The sequence below is a fragment of the Terrapene carolina genome, unplaced genomic scaffold, assembly GCF_002925995.2.
Source record: "Terrapene carolina triunguis isolate 2854851 unplaced genomic scaffold, T_m_triunguis-2.0 Scaffold833, whole genome shotgun sequence".
In the NCBI taxonomy this organism is placed as follows: Eukaryota; Metazoa; Chordata; order Testudines; family Emydidae; genus Terrapene; species Terrapene triunguis.
In genome coordinates, this window is record NW_020665184.1 from 3,703,783 (window position 1) to 3,725,953 (window position 22,171).

Genomic DNA, 22,171 nt, shown 5'->3' on the forward strand with positions numbered 1-22,171 from the left:
AATGTTCAACTGGAGAGGGCTTTATTTTCTGCTTAAGAGAACTGGAACTATACAGCATCTTTGCACTGGACCAAAGCTGGGAACTTTATCTGGTTTTGTTTTGTCTAAACATAAGCAATGCAGTGTAACTGGAAACAGTGACATACAACGATTAAACCACAAGTGGATAAAGAGAAGCTCTGAGAAAACAGCACTCTCTCCACACTGCAGTCCCTCCTACTGAATGGCACTGTCATGTCTTAACGGAGTGACCTCATGCTGGAATAGTTAACACACAGTATTCTACATACCGCTACACAGCTTAATTGGCTACTGATCTTTCTGTACTGGGAACTACTGCCCATTAACCCCCCTTTGTTTATACTCATCACAAACCAAAAGGCATCTTCAAGTTTTAAGTCCATGCAACGGCAGAGGTGGAAGCTCCAGTTACCATTGTCTGGCAGGACCAACAACCAACAATCTGCACTGAGCCAGCTACATGAAGGGAAGTTACACACAGGCACCAGTGACAGGCCTTATCAGCATGGCTCTTTATGTGGTATCTTAACATCAGTTTATAAATGGCGTTGACAGATCGGTTCTACAAACAAACAAACTGGGGTGCAGACCGAATGCTGTTTATTCTAGATAAAACTTTTTTTTTTTCTTTAAAGCAGTGCAGGGATGCGGGGGTGGGACAGAGATTCATTCCATCTTAAACACCAGAGCTCACGAGTCATTTTCACCATCAGTGCAGTTCTGTAATAAATACTCTGTATCTTTAATAAGGTGGATGTGGGAAGCATTGAAGTGTGACCTTTAGCATCGACACGTCTCCTAAACGGAGGAATTGTCAATATAAAACTCAAGCGGCTGGGGCATGCCTGAGAATTTTAACATTCTCTCTGCTTATGGAAGATGCTACCGTCTGTTAGTTTGATTGCATTCTCCTCCTTGGCTAACCATGCATCTCTACAGGTGGAAAACGTGTCAGGTGCCACGGAAGGTATTGAAATATGAAATGAGGTTTTTTAACTAGATCTATGAAGTTCATTCGGGAGAGTGCAGGGCTGGAGTAGGGGTTTTTTCCCCCCCTTTCTTCCCCTCGCCCTTTCCTTTCTACAGGTCACCAGGCACTTCACTCCGTACGTAGAATGATGTGGATCCCTGAATCTGTGAAAACTGGTCCGCTCATCTCACCAGCCCGCAGCGCAAAGGAGGCATCTTCAAAAGGTTTCTGCATCTGACCTGCAGAAAGCAGCAATGAGAGAGAGTTCAATTAAGTCAGCAGAGAGTGGAAGACCTTTCTGAGCGCGCCAGCCTCAAACGAAGGCAGCCTCCAGGCAAGCAACGAAGTCACCAATTAATAGCTTGCAGGGGGTGTTTGTTTTCATCTGTTCCCAGCAGACACTCCACCAACACACATGACTCAGATTCAGAGCTTTCACTCACACCTCATAAACATCACTGCTGCCAGGAAAAGTGTTTCAGCGAGCCGGGAATTCAAAGGGCAGAGGAAATCTCCTCAGCAGATTCACTGGCACAAGAGGGTGTTAGTCTTTCAGTCTCAGATGCCCTTAAGGCACAGAGAGGGGAGAGATGCGGTGTGCATTACAAGCTGCACTAAATAATTTACAGGATGCATCTGGGTAATGTCATGACCTAGACAGACAGCATGCTTAATGCTCTGGTCTCCATGTCACCAAGCTCCTGATGGTTTATCAATGGAGACCTAAGAAAGCCACAGGTGACGCTGGGATGGCCCCTGCATGAGACAGAATGAGTGGGCGGCCTAGGGCAGCTCTGCAGTGGGCTACAAAGGTTCGGTTAGAAGGATTTCAGCCGTGAGGGGAGTTACCGGTTCAAGAGGGAACAGGATTTTTGCCCAATTTCCTGTGACAGTTTGGAAGTTATAGCAGAGAAACTGCATCTCCCAGCTGAAATAACGAGGCTCCACTCTGCCAGCAAATCAGTCTCACTGTGGGACTTGCACACCAGATGCCTGCAAAAGGGCAGAGAGCCTCCTGGCACGTAAGGAAGCTTCATTCCCTGCACTTAGCACTTTGCAGTGTTTGCCTTGAGATGCCTGAAGAGGGATAGATCATCTGCTCGCCAGGAACACAACATAAATCTCCTGTAAGTTTATGACCCTTGTCTCAGAGTTTCAAGACAATGCTGTAGCTTTGGACTCCTCAGCACATTAGGAGATGGCTGCAGAAAGCATTAGACAGCATGACAGATGGATCATCAGCAGGCTCTTTCTTCCCCTAAAGAGACATTTCGGTGATATACTAATCTCTCTGGGAACTAAAGCTTTCCAGCCCCACATAGGCCATACATCCTGGATGCATCACATGTAGCCGAGGAGCTGCTACAGAATTCATATATTTTACTTTCGGGTCTAAATCCATCCATAGTCTTTGCTCTAGCAAGGCAGCAAGATGCCATGAAGGCTAGATTCCTCCTTTCAGGATTAGTCATAATAGCTTCAGCCTGATGTCTTACCCTTCAGAAGAACACTGGTTTTATTACTGAAGTAACTTGATACATAGGACTTCTCAGAGTTCTGCTTCCCTCAATTTAGTGTTTAGAATTTAGATTAATTGGTAGGAGAGGCAAACTGTTCGCCTGTCTCACTAATTCTTATTCTAACGACACATTCACACAGGATTCAAACAGCATTATCTCGCCTAGAACTGCGTACTGAAAACCCTTCATCTTAGATTTTAGTTAATTCTGCTACTAGCACAGGACCTTTACTTCAGACGAGGAAAGAGCCCTTGTGTGCCACACCAGAATAATTTTCCTAAAGCAAAAAGCATCAATTACTTGCAGTTTTTCAAGAAGATAAATTGGAATGTTTTAGCAGTTTCACCTCTGAAGTAACCAGTATTCACAGTTCTAATAAATTATGTTTGCAGCCCAAATGACAGCAAGAGGCAAAGATGGAGACTAAGTGTGACATCTCGAGAGTGCAGCAGCCACTTGCAGTTCTACTGTCATCTAGTGGAGACAGAGTCTTGCAACATTTCTTTACTTTCTGATTAAACCAGGAGAAATCTTTTTCTGTAAGTCACCAAGAACTACAATGAACTGACGGTCTCCAAATGAGCCAAAACTAGCAGTCACAGCATCCCAAGATTCATGGGTATTTCACTGACTCCATAAAATGCCAGTGTTATGCACTGTCTAAAAGGAAATATTTGTCTGAGGAAGGAGGAAAAGTTTCTCACCATGTGCAGTAACTGGAATTCTTTGAGATGCGTGCCCCTGTGGGTGCTCCACTTTAGCGGTGCATGAGCCCTACATCTTTGATCAGGGATTTTTGGTAACAGTGCCTGTTCTGCTTGCACATGCGTCCTACACACCCCATGCCCTGTACCGAGGCTATATAAGTAGGGGCCTACCAAATTCACAGCCATGAAAAACGCATCACAGACCATGAAATCTGGTCTCCCCCTGTGAAATCTGGTCTTTCATGTGCTTTTACTCTATACTACAGATTTCATGGGAGAGATGAGTGTTTCTCAAATTGGGGGTCTTGACCCAAAAGGGAATTGCAGGGGGGGGGGGTCGCAAGGTTATTTTAAGGGGGGGGGTCGCGGTATTGCCACCCTTACTTCTGCGCTGCCTTCAGAGCTGGGTGGTTGGAGAACGGTGGCTGTTGACCTGGCAGCCAGCTCTGAAGGCGGTGCCCCGCCAGCGCAGTGCAGAAGTAAGGGAAGCAGTACCGTACGATGCCACCCTTATTTCTGGGCTGCTGATTTCAGAGCTGGGCGGCCGGACAGCGGTGGCTGCTGACTGAGAGCCCAGCTCTACAAGCAGTAGTACAGAAATAAGGGTGGCAATACCACACCATGCCATCCTATCCTATCCTTTCTTCTGCACTGCAGCTCATGGCGGCTCTGCCTTCAGAGCTGGGCTCCCGGCTTGCAGCCGCAGCTCTCCAGCCGCCCAGCGCCACTGCCAGCACCAGCAGCGCAGAAGTAAGGGTAGCAGCACCCCCCCACACAATAACCTTGCAAACCCCACACAACTCCTTTTAGGGTCATGACCCCTACAATTACAACACCATGAAATTTCAGATCTAAGCTGAAATCATGAAATTTACAATTTTTTAAATCCTGTAACCGTAAAATTGACCAAAATGGAAAGTGAATTTGGTAGGGCCCTATATATAAGGCTGTGGGGGAGAACCATCCTCAGTTCCTTTGCCACTGGAAAGCCCACAGAGGCAGCTCTGATGCAGAGGGGAGGAGGGAGGGTAGCGAAGCACCCACAGGGCACACATCTTAAAGAACTCCAGTTACTGCTCATGGTGAGTAATTTCTTCTTTGAGTAGCGTCCCTGTGGGTGCTCCATTTCAGGTGACCCCCTAGCACAGTGGTCACCAACCTTTTTCGTCTGGCGGGCACCAGATGACGAGCCACGGAGGACCGTGGCGGCGGAGGGGCATCCGCCGAAATGCCGCCAACAAGCGGCAACGTCAATAGGCGTCGCCGCCGAAATGCCGCCAACAAGCAGCAGCATCCAGAGGCGTCGCCGCAGAAATGCCACCGATTTTCAGCGACGACGCCTCTGGATGCTGCTGCTTGTCGGTGGCATTTCAGCGGATGCTCGTCCGCCAGCCAGTACGCGGGCACACTTAGACGCCCTGGCGCCCATGGGCACCGCGTTGGGGACCCCTGCCCTAGCAGTAACTTCTGGGAGATGGGAATTTTGGAAAAGAGTCCATCACTAAAGAAAGAACTGCACTGCCTACTGCGGCATTCATTAGGGAACGGTGGTTGGAAAATGTGTGCACTGAGGACCATATCGCAGCCCCGCAGATTTCAGCAACCGGAATGTCTTTGAGTAGAGCTACAGATGTAGAACGTAGTAGAGCATGTAGTCACTCTCAGAAGAGGTATAACCTCAGCGAAACCGTAACAGGCAATAATACATCCAGAGATCCATTTAGAAAGTCAGATACTCCCTTAGCCGTGGCCACAATAGAAACGAAGAGTCTAGGGAGTCTGCCTGAATAGTTTCCTCTTAACATCTAATGTGGGAGAAGCCAACTCCTCTGTAGACTGATGCAGCTTAGAAAAAAAATGAAAGGTGAGTAGTTTGGTGGATATAAAATTCAGGACACCATAAGAACGTTAGCTGAGGTCCTAAAGATCCCTTGTTTCCCACGGAGAAGGTAAAGCCCGTCTCCCCAACCTTTCAAGCAGAAGTGTTGACCACTGAGGCAGCCATCTTCAGACAGATGTCGCACGTAGCTAATGGCACAAAGGACTGTTTCATGAGACAGTTAAGAACCAGGCTGAGATCCCAAAGCAGTGTAGGGGCTCTAATCTGCAGAAAAAGATTGATAAGTCCTTTCAGGAATCTCGCTGCGCTCAGATGTGCAAATGCCAAGAAACCACCTATTTGCACACAGAAAGCTGTTATTGCCACTAAATGAACCTTGATGGAACTCATAGAAAGGCCAGAATTTTTCAATTCCAACAAGTAATCCAAGATTGAGGAAAGAGGCGACTGGATGGAGAAAGATGGTGCTGGTTACACCAAAGGTTGTAATCTTCTGGGAATGGACAATCATCACTTGACAATTACTTGCTCTGTTCATTCCCTCTGGGGCACCTGGCATTGGCCACTGTCGGAAGACAGGATACTGGGCTTGATGGACCTTTGGTCTGACCCAATATGGCCACTCTTATGTACTTCTCAATTTCTGAAGGGAAGTATGTTGAGTAGATTCCTTTTGGCTATTTAACCAATCTTTTGTACTTCTGTGACGAAGTGGGACTGTTCTTAATGTCTCCTCTCAATATTGTGTGGGTGCCTCAGTTTCCCCTATGCATGTCTCAAGTCTCTAGGGGGTGGGATAAAGGCCAGTATGCATAAATGGCCGACACTGTCTCCTAGAAACAAATGGCCGGGGCCCTTCCCCCCCTGCAAGGGGATAGCTAAAGGTGAACAAAAAGATCAGGTGACCTGTCCCGGGAAAGAGACAAAGGCCAGAGGAGGGGCTGGAGGAGGTTTCAGTTTGGGGCTGGCTGGGGACGGGAAGTGAGTGCAGACGGGGTTGTCTGGCTCGCTGGGCCCCAGAATGGACCCAGCTGAGGGGTCCCGTTCTCTGTACCTACAAGCTCTGTTTTAGACCGTGTTCCTGTCATTTAATAAATCTATTTTACTGGCTGGCTAAGAGTCACGTCTGACTGCAAAGTGGGGGGTGCGTGCAGGACCTCTGGCTTCCCCAGGACCCCACCTGGGCGGACTCACTGTGGGAAGCGCACGGAGGGGCATATGCTGAATGCTCCAAGGTCAGACCCAGGAAAGTGAAGCCGTGTGAGCTTCTTGCCCTGAAGACAGTCTGCTCCAAGGGAGAGGAGGCTCCCCAAAGTCCTGACTGGCTTTGTGGGGAGCAGTTCCAGAGCATCGCCCAGGGACTCCGTGACAACTTCCAATGAACATGTGGTCTCTTGTCCAGAGAATCATTGAGGAGCCAAGCTTGTCATTGCAGAATGTTCAGATTGGGGTGAAACGTCTGATCTGCATCCTGAGACAACGGTCGAGGTTTGATTGGGAGCCACCGCGGAGGATGAGAGAGGAGTTTATGAGGTAAGGAAACCAAACTTGTCTTGGCCAAGTTGATGCAAAACAATTTTGGCTTGGTCCTCTTTGATCTTGATAAGGACCTTTAACAGCAATGAAGTTGAAAGTTATACATAAAAAAGACCCCCAAGTTAGGAATATTTTGTTGAGGATTTGAGAGTCCAGCTCCCATTCATAATTTAGGGAGAAATGTCTGCTCAGGTCATCCACCACGGTGTTTTGTATACACGGGAGGTAAGCCACCGAGATGACTATCCGATTGGGTACACATGAGTTCCAAAGCTTTATCACTTTGCTACAGATGGAGGGGGAAAAAGCACTCCACCCTGACAATTGATAGAATACATGCATGCTATGTTGTCCATCATGATCTTCATGGAGTTGTTTTTGAGTAGGGGAAGAAAGTGAAAGCAAGCATTTCTGACCCCTTTAATGCCAACAGATTGATGTGCAAACACTGTTCCTGTTGTGACCATTTTCCTTGGACTATGTGAGGACCCAAATATGCTCGCCATCCCAAGAGGGAAGCATCCAACGTTAACATGACTGCAGGAGGATTCTGGCTGAACAGGATTTCTGCACAAACTTTGGGTGGATCCATCTACCAGGTGAGTGACTGTAGGACCTGACTGGATACAGATACCTGCTTATTGAGACTGCATTTATTGGATACCTAAACAGTTCTGAGCCACCCTTAGAGACACTGAAGATGGCATTGTGTGTCACAAAAACACAAGCTGCCATGTGCTCCAGCAGTTGTAGACACGTCTGTGCTACAGCTTGAGGGCTGAGGTGCACTCTTTGTATAAGGTTTTTTTTTAATATATAAACAAACACAGTAAGGAACCTGTTGAGAGAGAGAGAGAGAGAGAGAGATCCTCTGCCAGTTATCAAATCAAGAAGCGCTCCTATAAAAATCAATTTACTGAGATGTGTCAGTGACCCAACCGACCTCAGCACCAAGTGACATCCAGAGGTTGCAAGGAGCAGAGTCCTTGGCTCATTCAGTACCAGAATTCCTGCAGTACCAACAGAACTCAGTACCATCACCAATGATGTTGAAGAGGCTGTTGTGCGAGGCACTGATGTTGATACTGAGTGGGGTCACGGATTCCATTGAAGCTGGTCTCTCGGTGGTAGCAGTCTTTGTACCAAGCCCTATATCACTGAGGTATTGGACTTAGTTGAAGCCTTAACGTGCTTCATAGTATCTGAAGTACTTGGCGCCTCACTAGCTCTCTTCTTGGGACCAGTGACTGGGTCGTCTTTGATGAGGAACTCTGTTGTTTTGCTTCCCTTATACTTTGAACGGGAAGCTCTTGGTACCAGAGGTGCAGTTATAGGTACCTCAGTCAACAAGAATGCCAGAAACTGGGGTTTTGGTGCCAGCTTCCTTTTGGAAGCTCTCGGTGACGGTGCTCTCGATGATGATGAGGCACTGACAGATACGGAGGGTACCTGTACAGCGGAGTTCTCTGTACCCAGTTCTCTGAAGCCGGTCATAAGGCTTTCTCCATCGTTAACTGTCTATGCTTAACTTCCCTGTTCTTACAGGACTCTCCCTTAAAAGAAGAGCATATTTCACAGGTGCTGGGAAAGAGCTGGGACTGCGAGAGTCTCCGAGGCAACGAATGCAGTGGGAGTGCCCATCACCAATAGGTCTCGACAAGAGAATCACCTTTTAAATCTTAGGGAGACTGGCATCCCCGACAAAAGAAAAAGTTGTTCAAACCCCTCACTGGGGGGAAAAGATTTTTCTTAAATAAAAAAAAGGGAGGGGAGAACAGAAGTTCCAACTATATGGTGCTAAACCTACTACTACGAAGCACTAATTATGTAGCTAAAAGACTAACAAGGGGGGTAAACAGTCAGACAGCAAACAGGCACATACTAGACTCCATCTCTGGCCGAAGGCAGCTGAGAAGGAACTGAGGGCGGTTCACCCGCACAGCCCTTTATAGCCTTGGTACAAGGATGTGTAGGGCACATGCACAGACAGAACGGGCACTGCTACCAAAAATCTCCAATCAAAGGCACAGTGGCACATGCGTGCCTGGAGTGGAGCACTCACAGGGACAATACTTGAATCTCTGATTTAACTGCAATATTAATTAGATCCATATGTGGATATAAAACAATACTTTTTTATTCTGATACAACTATGCAGACTGTCCTGTGCACTATCTGCTCTCTAACATACCCTTGCAGCATTGTGCATCAGCATAGATTTCTGCTGCAAAATTTGTATAGTTGCAGCAGGGCAAAAATTCAAAGTGTTCAGGAACTTGCCTTAAGAATACTGACTCCTCATCCTGCTATCCTCACCAATGAGCTTAGGAAAAATGTGGGATTTCCATTGACTGTGACACATGATTCCACCTCACTGTTTCAGCTGTAGGCAGTTCTCACTAGACTTCTTCCTTTTGGGTTTGTTCGAGTTTGTGACTTTGGAGAACATGTTTTAAAGCCAAAGACAGAAAATTCTGTATTTGCCAGCACCAATTTCCTGATTTACTCCAGCTACAATATTCAACATGGGCACATATCTTTTGTGTGCTCCTGGCATTTAGGTGGCGGTTTTTTTTGTTTGTTTGTTTTTTAAATACAGCTTTTACAGGATTTCATTGTTTTGCACTTTGTTCTATTCAGTGGAAACGGAATACATGAGCAACTCCAAACACGATTAGAAATTAAGTGATCATAGATAGGACAATGAATCTCAGATGGTTCAGTTTCACTTCTAAATTTCAAAGGATCTTCCTTATTAATGGGATTTATTAGGACACTTGAAATAAGTGATCTGAGAGCAGCTTCTTGTATTTACTCCCTCACCACACAGATCAATATTTCTGAAATGAATTCCCTCACCAGCAGCATTATTTTTGGTTGGCTGAAAATTGCACCCATTTCACCAATTTGCTATTAACATCCCCCCCCCCCCGAGATTAGTGCTTAATTATCTGCCTGGCTTGTCATTAGTTCCATTTGCTCATTTCCTCCTTGTTCACGGTTTGTTACGCTAAACAACTGGATTCCCATTCAGCGTGGCTGGAAAAAAAACTCTCTCTCAAAGCGAAAGCCAATTTCATAAGGAGCGTTTGTGTAACATCCTCTCCTCCTAGAATAATATCATAGCTGTATTCCTAACTGGTTTAATGTCTAAGCAGCAAACTACATTTCATGTGCAGCAAGCTCTCCTAGCACACCAATCCACTGGGGGGGTGGGAGGGATTATTAATTCTCACCCCCTACTGAGGAATTTCAATGTCAATTGTGTAATCTCAGTATTGAATTCATGTCACCTACCTCTCCCAAAAGCACCCAGGTCTCCTCCCGCCTTTGCAGAGCTGCAGTCGCTAAACTGGGAAGCGAGGGATTCGAAATCTTCCTCTCCAGATTTAATCTTCTGGATGTATCCTGTTGACACACGTGATAATTCATAGTCAGAGGCAAGAGCCAAGTCAGAGAGCATGCTGGGGAGCGGAAATATTCATAATGAAAATGGGTATATAAATCTGAGCTTTTGTTAGTTACTGAGGAGCATTTCAAGGGACCTGCTTTTCCCCTGTGCCATTTCAAAGAGGTGCTTCAGTCTTAGCATCTCCTAATGGTAAGTGTGAGCCATTGCAGAAGGTCCATAACTCCCAAGAAACTAGCACAGCACCTCAGGACTTCGCTTCGTGTTCTTTGTGCCAAACATCAGTGGCCATTTGCTGCACTGAATCCTGGAAGTTCAGGTTGCACTTGCAAGCATGACTGCCACTTTGGCCATGTCTACACTACTGGCATTTACTGAGGCACTGCTATGTCACGATAGCACCATAGGGTCAAAGTTTCCTACAATGACAGGAGGCGTTTTCCATCACTGTAGAAATTCCACCTTCCTGAGCAACAGCGGCATTCTTCCGTTCACCTTCACATGTTTGTATTACAATGTAGTTGATCATGTAAATAACGTTTCATGCTTTTCTACAACCTCCGATGCTCTCGCAGGATCTTTTACTACTGTGTGCTGTTCTGTGCATACTAGAAAAGAATCCATGACAGTGACTCTCACAAGATGTGCAACAAATGGGGAAGCAACTCCTGTGAAGCCCTAACCTCACTCACTATTCACCAATCAGTCTATAAACTACAAGTACTGGGTTCCTACAGAACCTGTCTCAGCAATTCACATCTCAGACGCCTTTTCACCACCCAGCTAAGACAGACAGTCATGCACTTTCCAAAGTGCTCTGCATGTAAGAAGTGAGGTTTGCAAACCTTCTTAAATGTAAATCAAGTCAAAACTATAAACTTTCCCCACCACACTCAGAAGCACTTCTTACCCAAGGCTATTTCCAACCACCTTTCAATCTTCCTTGTGCATCCTAAGCCGTTTCATCTCCAGTTGCTAACAAGGGTGGTGGGGAGAGAGGGGTTGAAATGCAGAAACTCACCACCACCCAACCAAGACAAGAACTTTGTACTTAAATCTACAAAAGTTTACCCTTGGTAAAAGGCCAAACATGGAACATTTCAGCCAAATAGGTGGAAGATTTGGAAAGTTATAAGTGTCCGAAAATGGGCTTATAATGGAAATACTCAGAGCCTTAACTGGAAGCTGTGTCTTACAACTCCAGCACATGTACTACCCTGCCCTCCGATCTGTGTAACAAGAAACAGAATGTAACTCACCTTTTAGATTGTTCCTTCACATCAGCCACTCAACATTTGACTTGTATTTTGGAGAGTAGAAGGGGGTATCTAACTACTCAGGCATTGAAAACATTTAAATCAGAGACAAGCAAAACCGTGTCACATGCAGGTATCTGAATTATGCCATGACAGACAGTTCTTGGTGGTTCACTGAGATCAGTTAGTCTCTTGAGTAAAGGGCTATGCAGGATTTTGGGTTCAAAAAAGAGAAGTTCATGGAGGATACGTCCATCAACGACTATTAGCCAAGATGGTCAGGGATGCAACCCTCATGTTCCGGGTGTCCCTAGCCTGTAACAGACAAAAGTTGGGAGTGGACAACAGGGGACGGACCACTCGATAATTGCCCATTCTGTTCATTCCCTCTGAAGCATCTACCATTGGCCACTGTCAGAAGACAGGATTCTGGGCTCGATGGACCATTGGTTTGACCCAGCATGGCCATTCTTATATCTTAATGCAACTGAATGGGCCATTTTGAAGAGCATCTCTGGCATACAGAGTACTACATCACTGCTAAATCAACCATCACTGGCCTTGCTTTACTTTTTAATTAGAAGCCATTAGCATTAAGATTAACAAAGGCACCCAATGCCCACCAGCTATTTTTGCGAGAGGCACTCCACAAAAACCGTGAATGGTATAGAAATTTGCTTCAGTGTTTGTTTAGTTTCACTGGAATGAAGGAGAAATTCCCTCCTAGGCCCAGTCTAGCATTTCCCTCCACCCAGGGCAGAGACCGTGCCCTGCACTGCATTCTCCCAGGCTCTGCACAAGTTCCAGTGGCTCAAGGAAATGAGCTGCCATCATTTCCACTACTGCACAAGCTGACAGAAGGATGGTCCAGGCGTTAGGGTGCTAGCCCAGAAGACCTGGGTTCAACTGTCTGCTCCGCCCCAGCTCCCTGCATGACCCTGGATAAGTCACTCAGGCCCAATCTTCAAAAGGTATTTAGCTATGCAACTCCCACTGAAGTCAATGGCTGTTAGGTGCCTAAATACTAGTCTCTGTGCCTCAGTTTCCATCTGTGAAATGGGGACAACAGCACTGCCCTGCCTCTCCCTGGGCTTGCGAGGATAAGTACTGTAAAGCTTGTGACGTGCTCGAACACAATGGGACTGCGAGTCCATACCAGTACCATAGAATATGTACATCTCAGGCATTAGGAAATGCCACCTCTTCTCCCTTTGTCTCCTAGTTCTCTTTTATCCCCTGGTTTCACACTCCTGCACCTCCCTAGTCAGTTTCTGTCTCCCCTTTGCATTTACACCCTTCACAGAAATGTTGCAGCCACCCCAGTTGTGATTTGGTGACTGATAAAATAAGCATGTGCTTTTTTTTTTAAAACAATAATGGCCTAAGCTTAATAGCAGTACTATTAACAGTCAAGGAGTACTAGGGTATTATTAATCTTACAACAGCATCTAGAACCCTAAATCAGGGCCCCCCCTTGAGCTACGCACTGTGCCATGTAGTGAGAGGGGCCCTGCTGCAAAATGCTTACAGCCGAAATAGACAAAAGAGCATGAGGGGAAGTCACAGAGGGTAAGTGACTTCCCCAAGGTCACACAGGTCAGCGGCAGAGCTCGGAGTAGAGCACCGATCTCCCAAGTCGCAGTCCAGTGCTTTTCCCTCTGGACCACAGGATGTTATGTCACGTTAACAGCATCATACTGGTGTGTGCTTTAAAGAGAGAAACCGCGGCACACCCCTAAAGAGGGGGAAATTGAAGGAGGATTAATCAACAGAAGTGTGCCCTCATCCCAGGAGACCTGTGAAGTGATCATGGCAGAAAGACTAGCACTACCAGCTTGTAGCATTTCAAAACTCAGGAGGTGGTTCTCTCCTCTAGCCGTGAAGGACAACAGCAGGGGACCGGAACAAGTCAGTCTTCAGATTATTTATAATTAGGGAAGGCAAGGTCCTAATGCTCTTTCAGATAATACAGGAGAACACAGATGTTAGAGGGAGAGATTTGGATCTCGTGTGCCCGTTTCTCCACTTTTGTTTTCTCTGCGTGCCTCTCCTGAGGCACCCTGTAGGTGCACATGCCTCAAAGGTGGTGTTGCTACCTACTTAACTTCAAGGGCTCATGTCCGGGGAGAACTTCAGCACCCCCAAACAAAGGTGAGGGAGAGCTTCTTACTTCTTTCAAAGTAAGTCAAGCTTTGCTGCCTTCTGGACACCCAGTCTTCCATCTCCAAAGAGAAATGCTGGACACAGCAATTGCTATGAAAGGGGAAAGACTGTGCTTAGTCCAGCCATTATCAGCATGAGCATCCTACCAGTGAAACCCTGCAAGATCTTGGGACCATAAGGCAGGGTACGTGTGGCAGTTGGTCTTTCAATAAGCAATGGCTGCTGGTTCTCCTGAAGCATTCAGGGAGAAGCACACAGGAAAAGGAAGTTGTTTAGCCTGAAGTCAATAAATCTCCTGGTTTCAGAAGCTGAAGAGCTTAATTGAGGTAACTTACCATTTGGGCACTGTAAGCCAGGTGAGAGCACTCATGCTCTGAAAGATGGGCATCTGGACACTAGAGGTCAAGCTGTAGTTCATTGCTGTAGGAGGGTCAGTGGAAGAGCCTTATTTCAGAGAGTGTGTGTGCGTGTGCACGCGTATGAATAAGACAGCGAGAGAGAGTGTTAAATTCTTTTTAGTAGTTTGGGGCAGGGGTCCCCAACGCGGTACTTGTGGGTGCCATGGCGCCCATATGCACCTGCCTACTGGCCGCCAGACAAGCAGCCGCCGAAATTCAGCGGCATTTCAGCGGCAACGCCTGTTGATGACGCTGCTCCACGGTGGCATTTTGGCGGCTGCTTGTCCGGCGGCCAGTCGTCTGGTGCCCACCCCATGGGAAAGGTTGGGGACCACTGGTTTGGGGGAATGCTCAGGGACAGAAGAGGGCAACATCAGATGCAAAAGTTTGAGGGGATAAAAACTTTTGCTACCACATACTCCAAATATGGCTCCAGAAATGCTCCCTCATTAGCAAATATTTTACAGATGAACTGCATCTGCACAGGAAGCAAATGCCACTCTGACATCTTGGATTTATAGCATTATACAGGTGCAAATGGCGTTTTAAGCCCCTTTTCTCTCTGCGTGCACTAGAAAGACCAACTCAGTCAAGCCACAGGTACAGGAATTCAGGTGCAAGAAGCCCCGGAGACTCTCAGCGAGATCAGCACAGGTAGCTCATGGAAGAAGTGGGCCCTGAAGTTAGGAAAGTAAGGCCACTTAGCACAGAGGGAATCAGAAGCCATGGGTGGCACGAAAACGAGCAAGAGTGGGAGAGGGCAAAGCAACTAGAGGGGAAATAGAGGCGCTTAACAGCAGCAGCTCATGCAGCAACAAGAGCGAAGATGTTAGCAGCAATGGAGACCTGTAGAGCCATGTTGACAGCACCACGCACGAAGAGAGACCATGAAGCGAAATGCAAAAATCCAAGTGTCACTAGAAGGAGTGAGCTTGTGGAAAGAGACACCACATTCCTATTGGAGTTGTAGTGATTCCTGCCTTGCACTGACGGTCCAGTGGAGTTTAGAGATGTCTCAGTGCTTGTTGGAATTTTAAGTGTTCGCCATTACATGCAACATTCACATCTCATAGCAAGGAGATAGGAGCCTGTCGATATTCAGAGAGGGGAAGGAAATGAGCTTCCTCCTCAAGACCCCAGAACTACCCACAAAAGCTTGTGGCAGCCCTTGCCTTGGATGAGACATTGCAGTAAGCTGCCATGTCATGAAGAAACTAGAGGGGAAAAAATTCACTGACAGCAAGCTAACCAGTCACTGCCAAACAGCTACACCTCAATGATTCTCCAAAAGACTGTCTGGTTTTGGCGACCCAACCAGTGACAAAAATATATGGTTGATTTTTGTCTTAAGCCAGTATGACTCAGTCTTCTGCTTGGCTAAGTTTTGTCTATTTTTAGGGACTGAAAGAGGATAGAGCTTGGTTTTTAAGTAAAATAAATCTGTCAAACTACATCAGATTTCATTCAAGCAGTTCCCAGTACAAGAGTCTTCCACTGACTGAAACAGAGCATAAAACACTATTCTTTATTGCTTCAAGTCCTTGGGATTTCCCCAACAATGGCACATTTCCCCCCCCACCCCAAAGTTCAATCAATTGGATCCCTTCAGCTGAAGTAATTGCCAGTACCCTACATCTGTGTAATTATGCAAGGAATTTAATTGAGTAGAGAATTGTTTCTGTATCTTTAGCTGGACTAGTACTAACCTCAGAACCAGGCCTGTAGGAAAGCTGCCAGAGAGTGGCAGAGAGGAAGAATGGGGGACTGACTTCTGACTACAGCCCTGTGACTATATTTGAGAGCCATGGTAGTTTATATTCCTTCTGAGGAATGAATGTGATGATGTGCTTTAACACAAAGACGCTAGCAGTAATAGGAGTGGTGTTGCTAAATTAAAGGGGTATGCATAGTTATCCCACCTTCTACTTTGTTTAATATGTATTCCTTAGAGGTGGAGTGGGAGAAGCGAGAGCGAGCACACAACGGGAGCTATGTATCAGTTCAGAATCTGTTCTGTATTTTATTTAAGGAAGGTTAATGCAAGATTATGAGTAAGCCATTTACCCCAGAGAGGCTTGTTGTGTCTCTTGTGCCTCTGGGCAGAAGACCATTTGTTTTCATAGCATTTATGTAGGCACATTTCAGAGGGGAAAATGAATATTGTTTATCTAATTAAACTAAGCTGCTCCAGCCTATTGTAAACAGTATATTTGCACGATACATTTGCTATCAAAATACAGCATTCTTCCAAAATACATGTTTGCATCACCCTAAGTGCATGTTTACTTCCAAGCATCATTCTAACCCTGCTGGTAAATGTGTCATATTACCTCCCGTTGCACCAACACACATACAAGAAGGTTCAGCCTTAATTTGCACTCATGCTAAAAAAAGGAAAGGCACCTGAGTTAAGAAAGGATCATAAGCTTTAATGTTAAAGTCCCTGAGTAGTCAGTTTGTACCATGACCTTCATGCTGTTAAAAGCTTCTGGAGAATGAAGTTGTTACAGTGAATTTTACAAGCCTGCAAAGTGAAACTAAATAATTTGGTTATCACAGCTCTGCTAAATGTAGGACAGTTTATTAGTCCAAGCACAAAACGTACTTGCCAACTGATGATCTTGAGGTTAAAGCACTAAACTGGGGGTCAACTTGTTCTGCCATGGACACCCTGTGCAGCTCTGGGCAAGACACTTACTCCCTGTGCCTCAGCTCCCCTGTCTCCAATGGGATTAATAATCCTTCCTTTCACCAACTCTGCCTTGTCTATTTCAATCAGAAGCTCTTCAAGACAGGTACTGTCTCTCACTATGTATTTGTGCAGAGCCTGGCACAATGGGGCCCTCTAAATACTGCTATAATACAAATCAAAATATCAGGATTTTAGTGAAAACTAGTTTAACCTACACATTTTATTCACCCATTGTAACTTTCGTAATGGTATAAGATTTTGCAATGCTGGTTTATTCACAAATAATACATCACCTCTAGCTGTCTTCAATCTATTTTCCTTATTACTCGGAAGAGAATCACAAGCAAGTAAAGTGTCCAAAACTAACCAAAGTTCATCTATCTAAAACGCTAACCTTTAGCAGGTTCCCTGAGGACAGGAGACTAACGAAGCATTTTCTTTAAACAAATTCCAATCACAGGTTTATATTGCATAAAATTTTAATTCCAGAGTTAAAGATTCTGAAGGAAATAGAGACTTAACTGCTCTCTAAACAAAACGTAAGACTGGTGTGCTTTGTCTGTCGAACAAACGCCTCCCAAGAGATCTACTTAAACAATTCTGTGCTATAATTACGTTCATCAGGTACAATACATCTGCACAAAGAAATTCAATGATGCCTGACTATTTGTCAGAAATTGTAGTGGAGTTAAGCTGTGCATTCATGCAATACATTCTCTAGTGGGGTTTTTTGGTTTGCTTTTTTTAAACTTGATAATTTTCTGTCATTTTCAGGAGGATAATACCAGATTGGCTCTTTCCAGGTCAACAGTATCAATGGGTCATCTCACCTTCCTGGAGCAAGGAAAATGCAGAAACAACCTACATAAAATAATTATGAGTGGATGTTCCCTATGACCTTTGCAGGGAATAGCGTTTATCAAGCACAGATGGGAGTGTTGACAGAAAGAGATTTTTTGATCATGCCATTTCATTCTCAGGAGACAAAAATACAATGATAATAAACATGATGAATGAAAGAATCCCTAATGGCCTTTATCAAGAACACAGCAGGACATTTACATCAAATAAGTTTTAATCACATCTCTCTTGTCCTCAGGCGCCACACAGGGAAAAAGATTGCTAAACATAAAAATTATCTGAGAGTGAGGAGACTTCAGTCTCCAGGGCTGTCAATCCTGCACTTTAGTCTAGCACTAAAAATCACTTTAAAATAAAAATTACATCTGGATCTCATACAGAACAAGATTAAAAAAAAGTCTCTCTCCATAACCGTATCAGATGTTGAAGACCTGCTGTGTCTGAGATAAAGGAGGGCACCCAAATAAAGTTATAAAGAAGACTGATTCATTTATTCAGAATAATGTTATTTGGGCTTCTAAGGGGGCGATAATTTGCGTGCAGATCTTCTAACAGCAGAAAGTCTAACTGGCTGTAAGGTTCTGAAATACCACTTAGTTAACACAGCTCAAGAGAACTTTTCCCTCTAAAATTCACTCTCTCTCACTTGGACCTAAGTTTATGAACACTTGCTCTGTACCATGACAAAAGCACTCTTGCTTCTAGTACAGTAAAACCCCATTTATCCGACCCTCCATTTTCCAGCTCTCCATAGGAGCCAAACCATCAGCGCAGACAGGTCCAAAACGGGCAATCTGTCCTGTGACCACTAGATGGTGCTGCAGGCCCGCATTTTCCCATTCTCTGGATTATCCCAATTTTTGATTATCCAATCAGGCCCTAATCCCAATTAGATCAGATAAATGGGGTTCTGCTGTATCAGTATAGGACAGCAAACTTTGCTGTACTACAAAGTGTCAATAGTCAGTTATTTGGTAAGGTGTGAAATTCCCCCCATGCAAAGAGCAAACAAGACCCACCTAAATCCTCACCTCTATGCAGGGGGGCAGCATGAGGCCTAGATACTACTGCAGTCTTGTGCTAGCTCTTTGCACAGAGGAGAGTTTCACCCTAAAATACAAATGAATCTACTAGGATTAATTACTGTTTATGACAGTCAGGCTGCAAATATTTCAAATTATTTTTATTTATAAAATTCTCAACTCCATGTGCACAGTTCTAATAAACTTTGTTGTAGCACTCCTCACACCCTGCAGTACACAACAGCTTCTTTATTATGCCAGTTATAACTAATTAATTAAGCTAACTCACAAAGGAGATTTTCCTGAAAAGGTGCTAGCATCTTGGCAGTTAATTCCGCATCTCTTTCAAAACACACTGGGCACCACTGCTTGGTTAGTACCCTGGCGAGCCTTCACGGCTACACGGAGTTTGCTGGGGGTGATTTTCTTCTCCCCCAGATGCTGTCAAATTGTTGGTTTTTTTAATTGAAGCAGGGTCAAGGCTGTTGCGAGTAAAACCTCATTGCTGAGCCCTCCAAAAGCAACAAGAAACTTTACAATCACATAACAGCATGCAGCAATAACCGTGCTTTACAGCTTCAAAGCACTTTACAAAATGTTAGTCCTCACAACACCCCTGTGAGGTAGGTCAGACTATTTCGCAAATGGGAAAAAGGTTAAGGCGCTGATCCAAAGTCAGTAGGAAGACTCCACACTGACTTCACCCCAGACCCTGACTAACTTGGCCCCAAAGCAATAGGAGAGTCAATGGAGAAGCTGGGAGGAGAATCCAGTCTCTAAATGCCAATCCCATGCTCAGTTCACAAGTCCAAACCTCACTGCCTAAGCAGCATCCCAATTAAAAGCTACTGCCAGCATTGCAAGGGACAATACGTACGGTGACTTGTCACAACAGGCCTTAGGAAAGACACAGGATTCCATCCCTCCTGGACCAGTTTAAGGCCACCGCACACTGGGAAACTTACTGTGTTGGGAAATGTACATTTTGTGGGTCATCTAAGCAGGGTATTTGACTATCCCTGTGCAAATGTTTATGCGTATCTCAGGCACAGATTCATCAGAATTTATAGAAACTGCATTAGGGAAAATGAAATCTTAAATGTAGAAAAAGGAAGATGTTAAAGGAACATTTGTTTTAGCGTCAAATAATTATTTTATTTTTAATATAAAAATAATATACACATTTACAAAGAAAATACAAATACACCTGTCTGACATGACATTACAAAAACACAAAGAGGGGACGGGGAAGGGATGAATCCTGTTCTTACGTCATTTAATCAGGGTCAGTGAATCACACAGCAAAATTGATTCCCCAAGTGGCTGTGCTACACGAAAGTCCATGTTCAAGCCACTTGGCTCAAAAACTTTGCCTTTGAGGGTTCATGCCACTAATAAGCCATTTCTCTGTGTGTGTGTTTGTTTTAGGCCCTAACATGACTTTCCCCTTTTCTACCATCAACCTCTCCTGCTTTTACTTGCCATTTATAAGCTCCAGTGCCTCATCTTTGCTCCGCGTGATCTTTTCCTGCCTCCACGATGAGGGCCTTCTGGATTGGTTGTGCTTCACCAAGAGGTGCGAACAGCGAACTTTGGCGGGCTCTCCTTGGCCGTTCTTCCCGCCACCGCTGGGGCGCTCCCACTGGCTGGCATTCGTAATGTGATTGAAGTAGTACACACGGCCTACAAATAAAAGGGAGGAGAGGATTAGATTTTAAAAGTTCCTTTCAGACTCATGGCACTAGCTTCTTGCTTATCTCATCAGAAATACAAGACTCTGAATTTCTGCAAGTGGGTGAGAATGTGTGGATGTCAGCTCAAATCAGGAACTGGAAACACTCAATATCCCATAATAAGGGAATGCTGCGGCTTTGCAGATGTCAGTCCCATCTGTTAAGATTCTGGTCTCTAACAAACATTCCTAATAAGAAATAAAGGAAGGGGTGGTGTGAGCACAACAGTTCATCCAGCCTCTTTCCAGCTCTGGCAAGTCACTTCAGTCCTGATCCAGTTCTCATTGAAGTCCATGTCAAAACTCCCACTGATTTCTATACAATAAGGCCCTTAAACCTTCCCAGGATAACCTTCACCACAGGTGAACTGGATAGTTCATATTTGTAAAGTACTAATTATTCTTATGAAAGCAGAAAGTGTGTCTGCAGCCTTCCGGCATCACACAACAGCAACACACCTTCTGAAGAAGTGCACTCACACAGCAGAACTCTGCCTGTATTATCCCTGAAGAGAAAGTGAAAGGTTCTGGGTTTCTGGCAAAGAACAAGGAGATTATGTATTGCTTTACCCCAGCATATATGTGAAGATAAAGCATGGTGAAATCCCTACACAGGAAGGATGAAAAGCCTACATATCAGTGACTCATACCTTACAAACGCATCATAATTTACAGATTTCAGAAAAGATGTGGACAAACTGGAGAAAGTCGAGAAAAGCACAACAAAAATGATTAGCGGTCTAAAAACCGTGATCTATGAGGGAAGATTGAAAAAATTGGGTTTGTCTGGGGACATAACAGGTTTCAAGTATATAAAAGGCTGTTACAAGATGGAGGGAGAAAACTTGTTCTCCTTAACTTCTGAGGATAAGACAAGAAGCAATGGGTGGTTTAGGTTGGACATTAGGAAAAACTTCCTAACTGTCAGGGTGACTAAGCACTAGAACAAATTGCCTAGCGAGGCCGTGGAATCTCCATCATTGGATTTTTAAGAGCAGTTTAGACACACACCTGTCAGGGATGGTCTAGAAAATACTTAGTACTGCCAGGAGTGCAGGGGACTGAAATAGAGAACCTTGCAGGGTCCCTTCCAGTCCTACAATTCTATGATCTTGCAGTTGGAAGACTAAGCAAGAAATCATGTCTGTGTGTGCCGGGCACTGCACAAACAATGGGGCCTTGATCCTGGGTGTGTCTTTGGGTGCTACCACTAACAAAAAACACACCCCAACCAAAACCAACTCTTTAGAATAAGCAGCAAAATTCTCCGGAAGCAAGCAATCAAGAGGACAGGGGACACTCAGCTGTGAAGCCAAGCCAACTAATACTGTAACTTGGAGATGCCGCAAGCTCCTGCCCTCCAAGCTGGCAGCAGCTCATTCCTCCACGAGCAGGAATTCACATGGGCCAGGCTGATTTTCTCCATCATTAACCTCCCTCTCTATAACCCCTTTCAGCCCAAAGGATTTTGAACCAGCAAACCAAGTACTCAAAGCTCTTAAGGAGTGTGACTGTCACGCACAGAGCACTGCATGGAAGGCAACAAGGGGGAAGAGGGAAAGGGAAATTCCAGCCCAAAGATACAGGGACCAAACCTCCAATTATAAAACAACTACCGTGGGCCTGTCAGCATCCTGGCAAAACTATCTGGAACACATGATTCATGTCATGATCCTGTGCAAGTGCTTTGCCTCTAAACTGCACATGGAGTGTGTCATGGCCTTGCTCCAGACTTGACCCTACCCCATAGCAGAACACGCCCCAGTATCCACTCCAGCCACACTGGGACCAGCATCCAAGAAAGGCACCTTTCCAACTTCCACTTCCCCTCCCCACATAGGGACACTCCAGAGCTTCATTCCAGACTTGCCCATCCACCCCAAGGTGAACAAACATGATCCCTCCAGAGCTTGCTCTCTGGTCTCATATCATGGGGAAAGCTTATCCCCAAGCAAAGACATGGCGAGACCCCCAGCCTGCCACACTAGAGCCTCCCCCACCACAGGGAATCACTAATAAAGTCACTTCAACCCTGGCTCTACTC

At 45.3% G+C, this 22,171-nt stretch overlaps 2 protein-coding genes across 2 annotated transcripts in view; one reads left to right on the forward strand and one right to left on the reverse strand.

The window, feature by feature from the left end:
• PIN1 (peptidylprolyl cis/trans isomerase, NIMA-interacting 1) lies at window positions 1-20,132 on the reverse strand. Its single transcript, XM_026660605.1, has 4 exons — window positions 20,129-20,132; window positions 19,878-20,078; window positions 9,892-10,002; window positions 1-1,230 (listed from the first exon to the last, which is right to left on the reverse strand). The coding sequence occupies exons 1-4, from the start codon at window positions 20,130-20,132 to the stop codon at window positions 1,121-1,123; spliced, it is 426 nt and encodes a 141-aa protein (XP_026516390.1). The 3' UTR covers window positions 1-1,120.
• Window positions 20,131-22,171, forward strand: part of FBXL12 (F-box and leucine rich repeat protein 12) — a 13,689-nt gene continuing 11,648 nt past the window's right edge. The window contains exon 1 of the mRNA XM_024212545.3: window positions 20,131-20,190. Within this exon, the coding sequence (XP_024068313.2) occupies window positions 20,131-20,190 (60 nt within the window). The remainder of the gene's footprint in view (window positions 20,191-22,171) is intronic.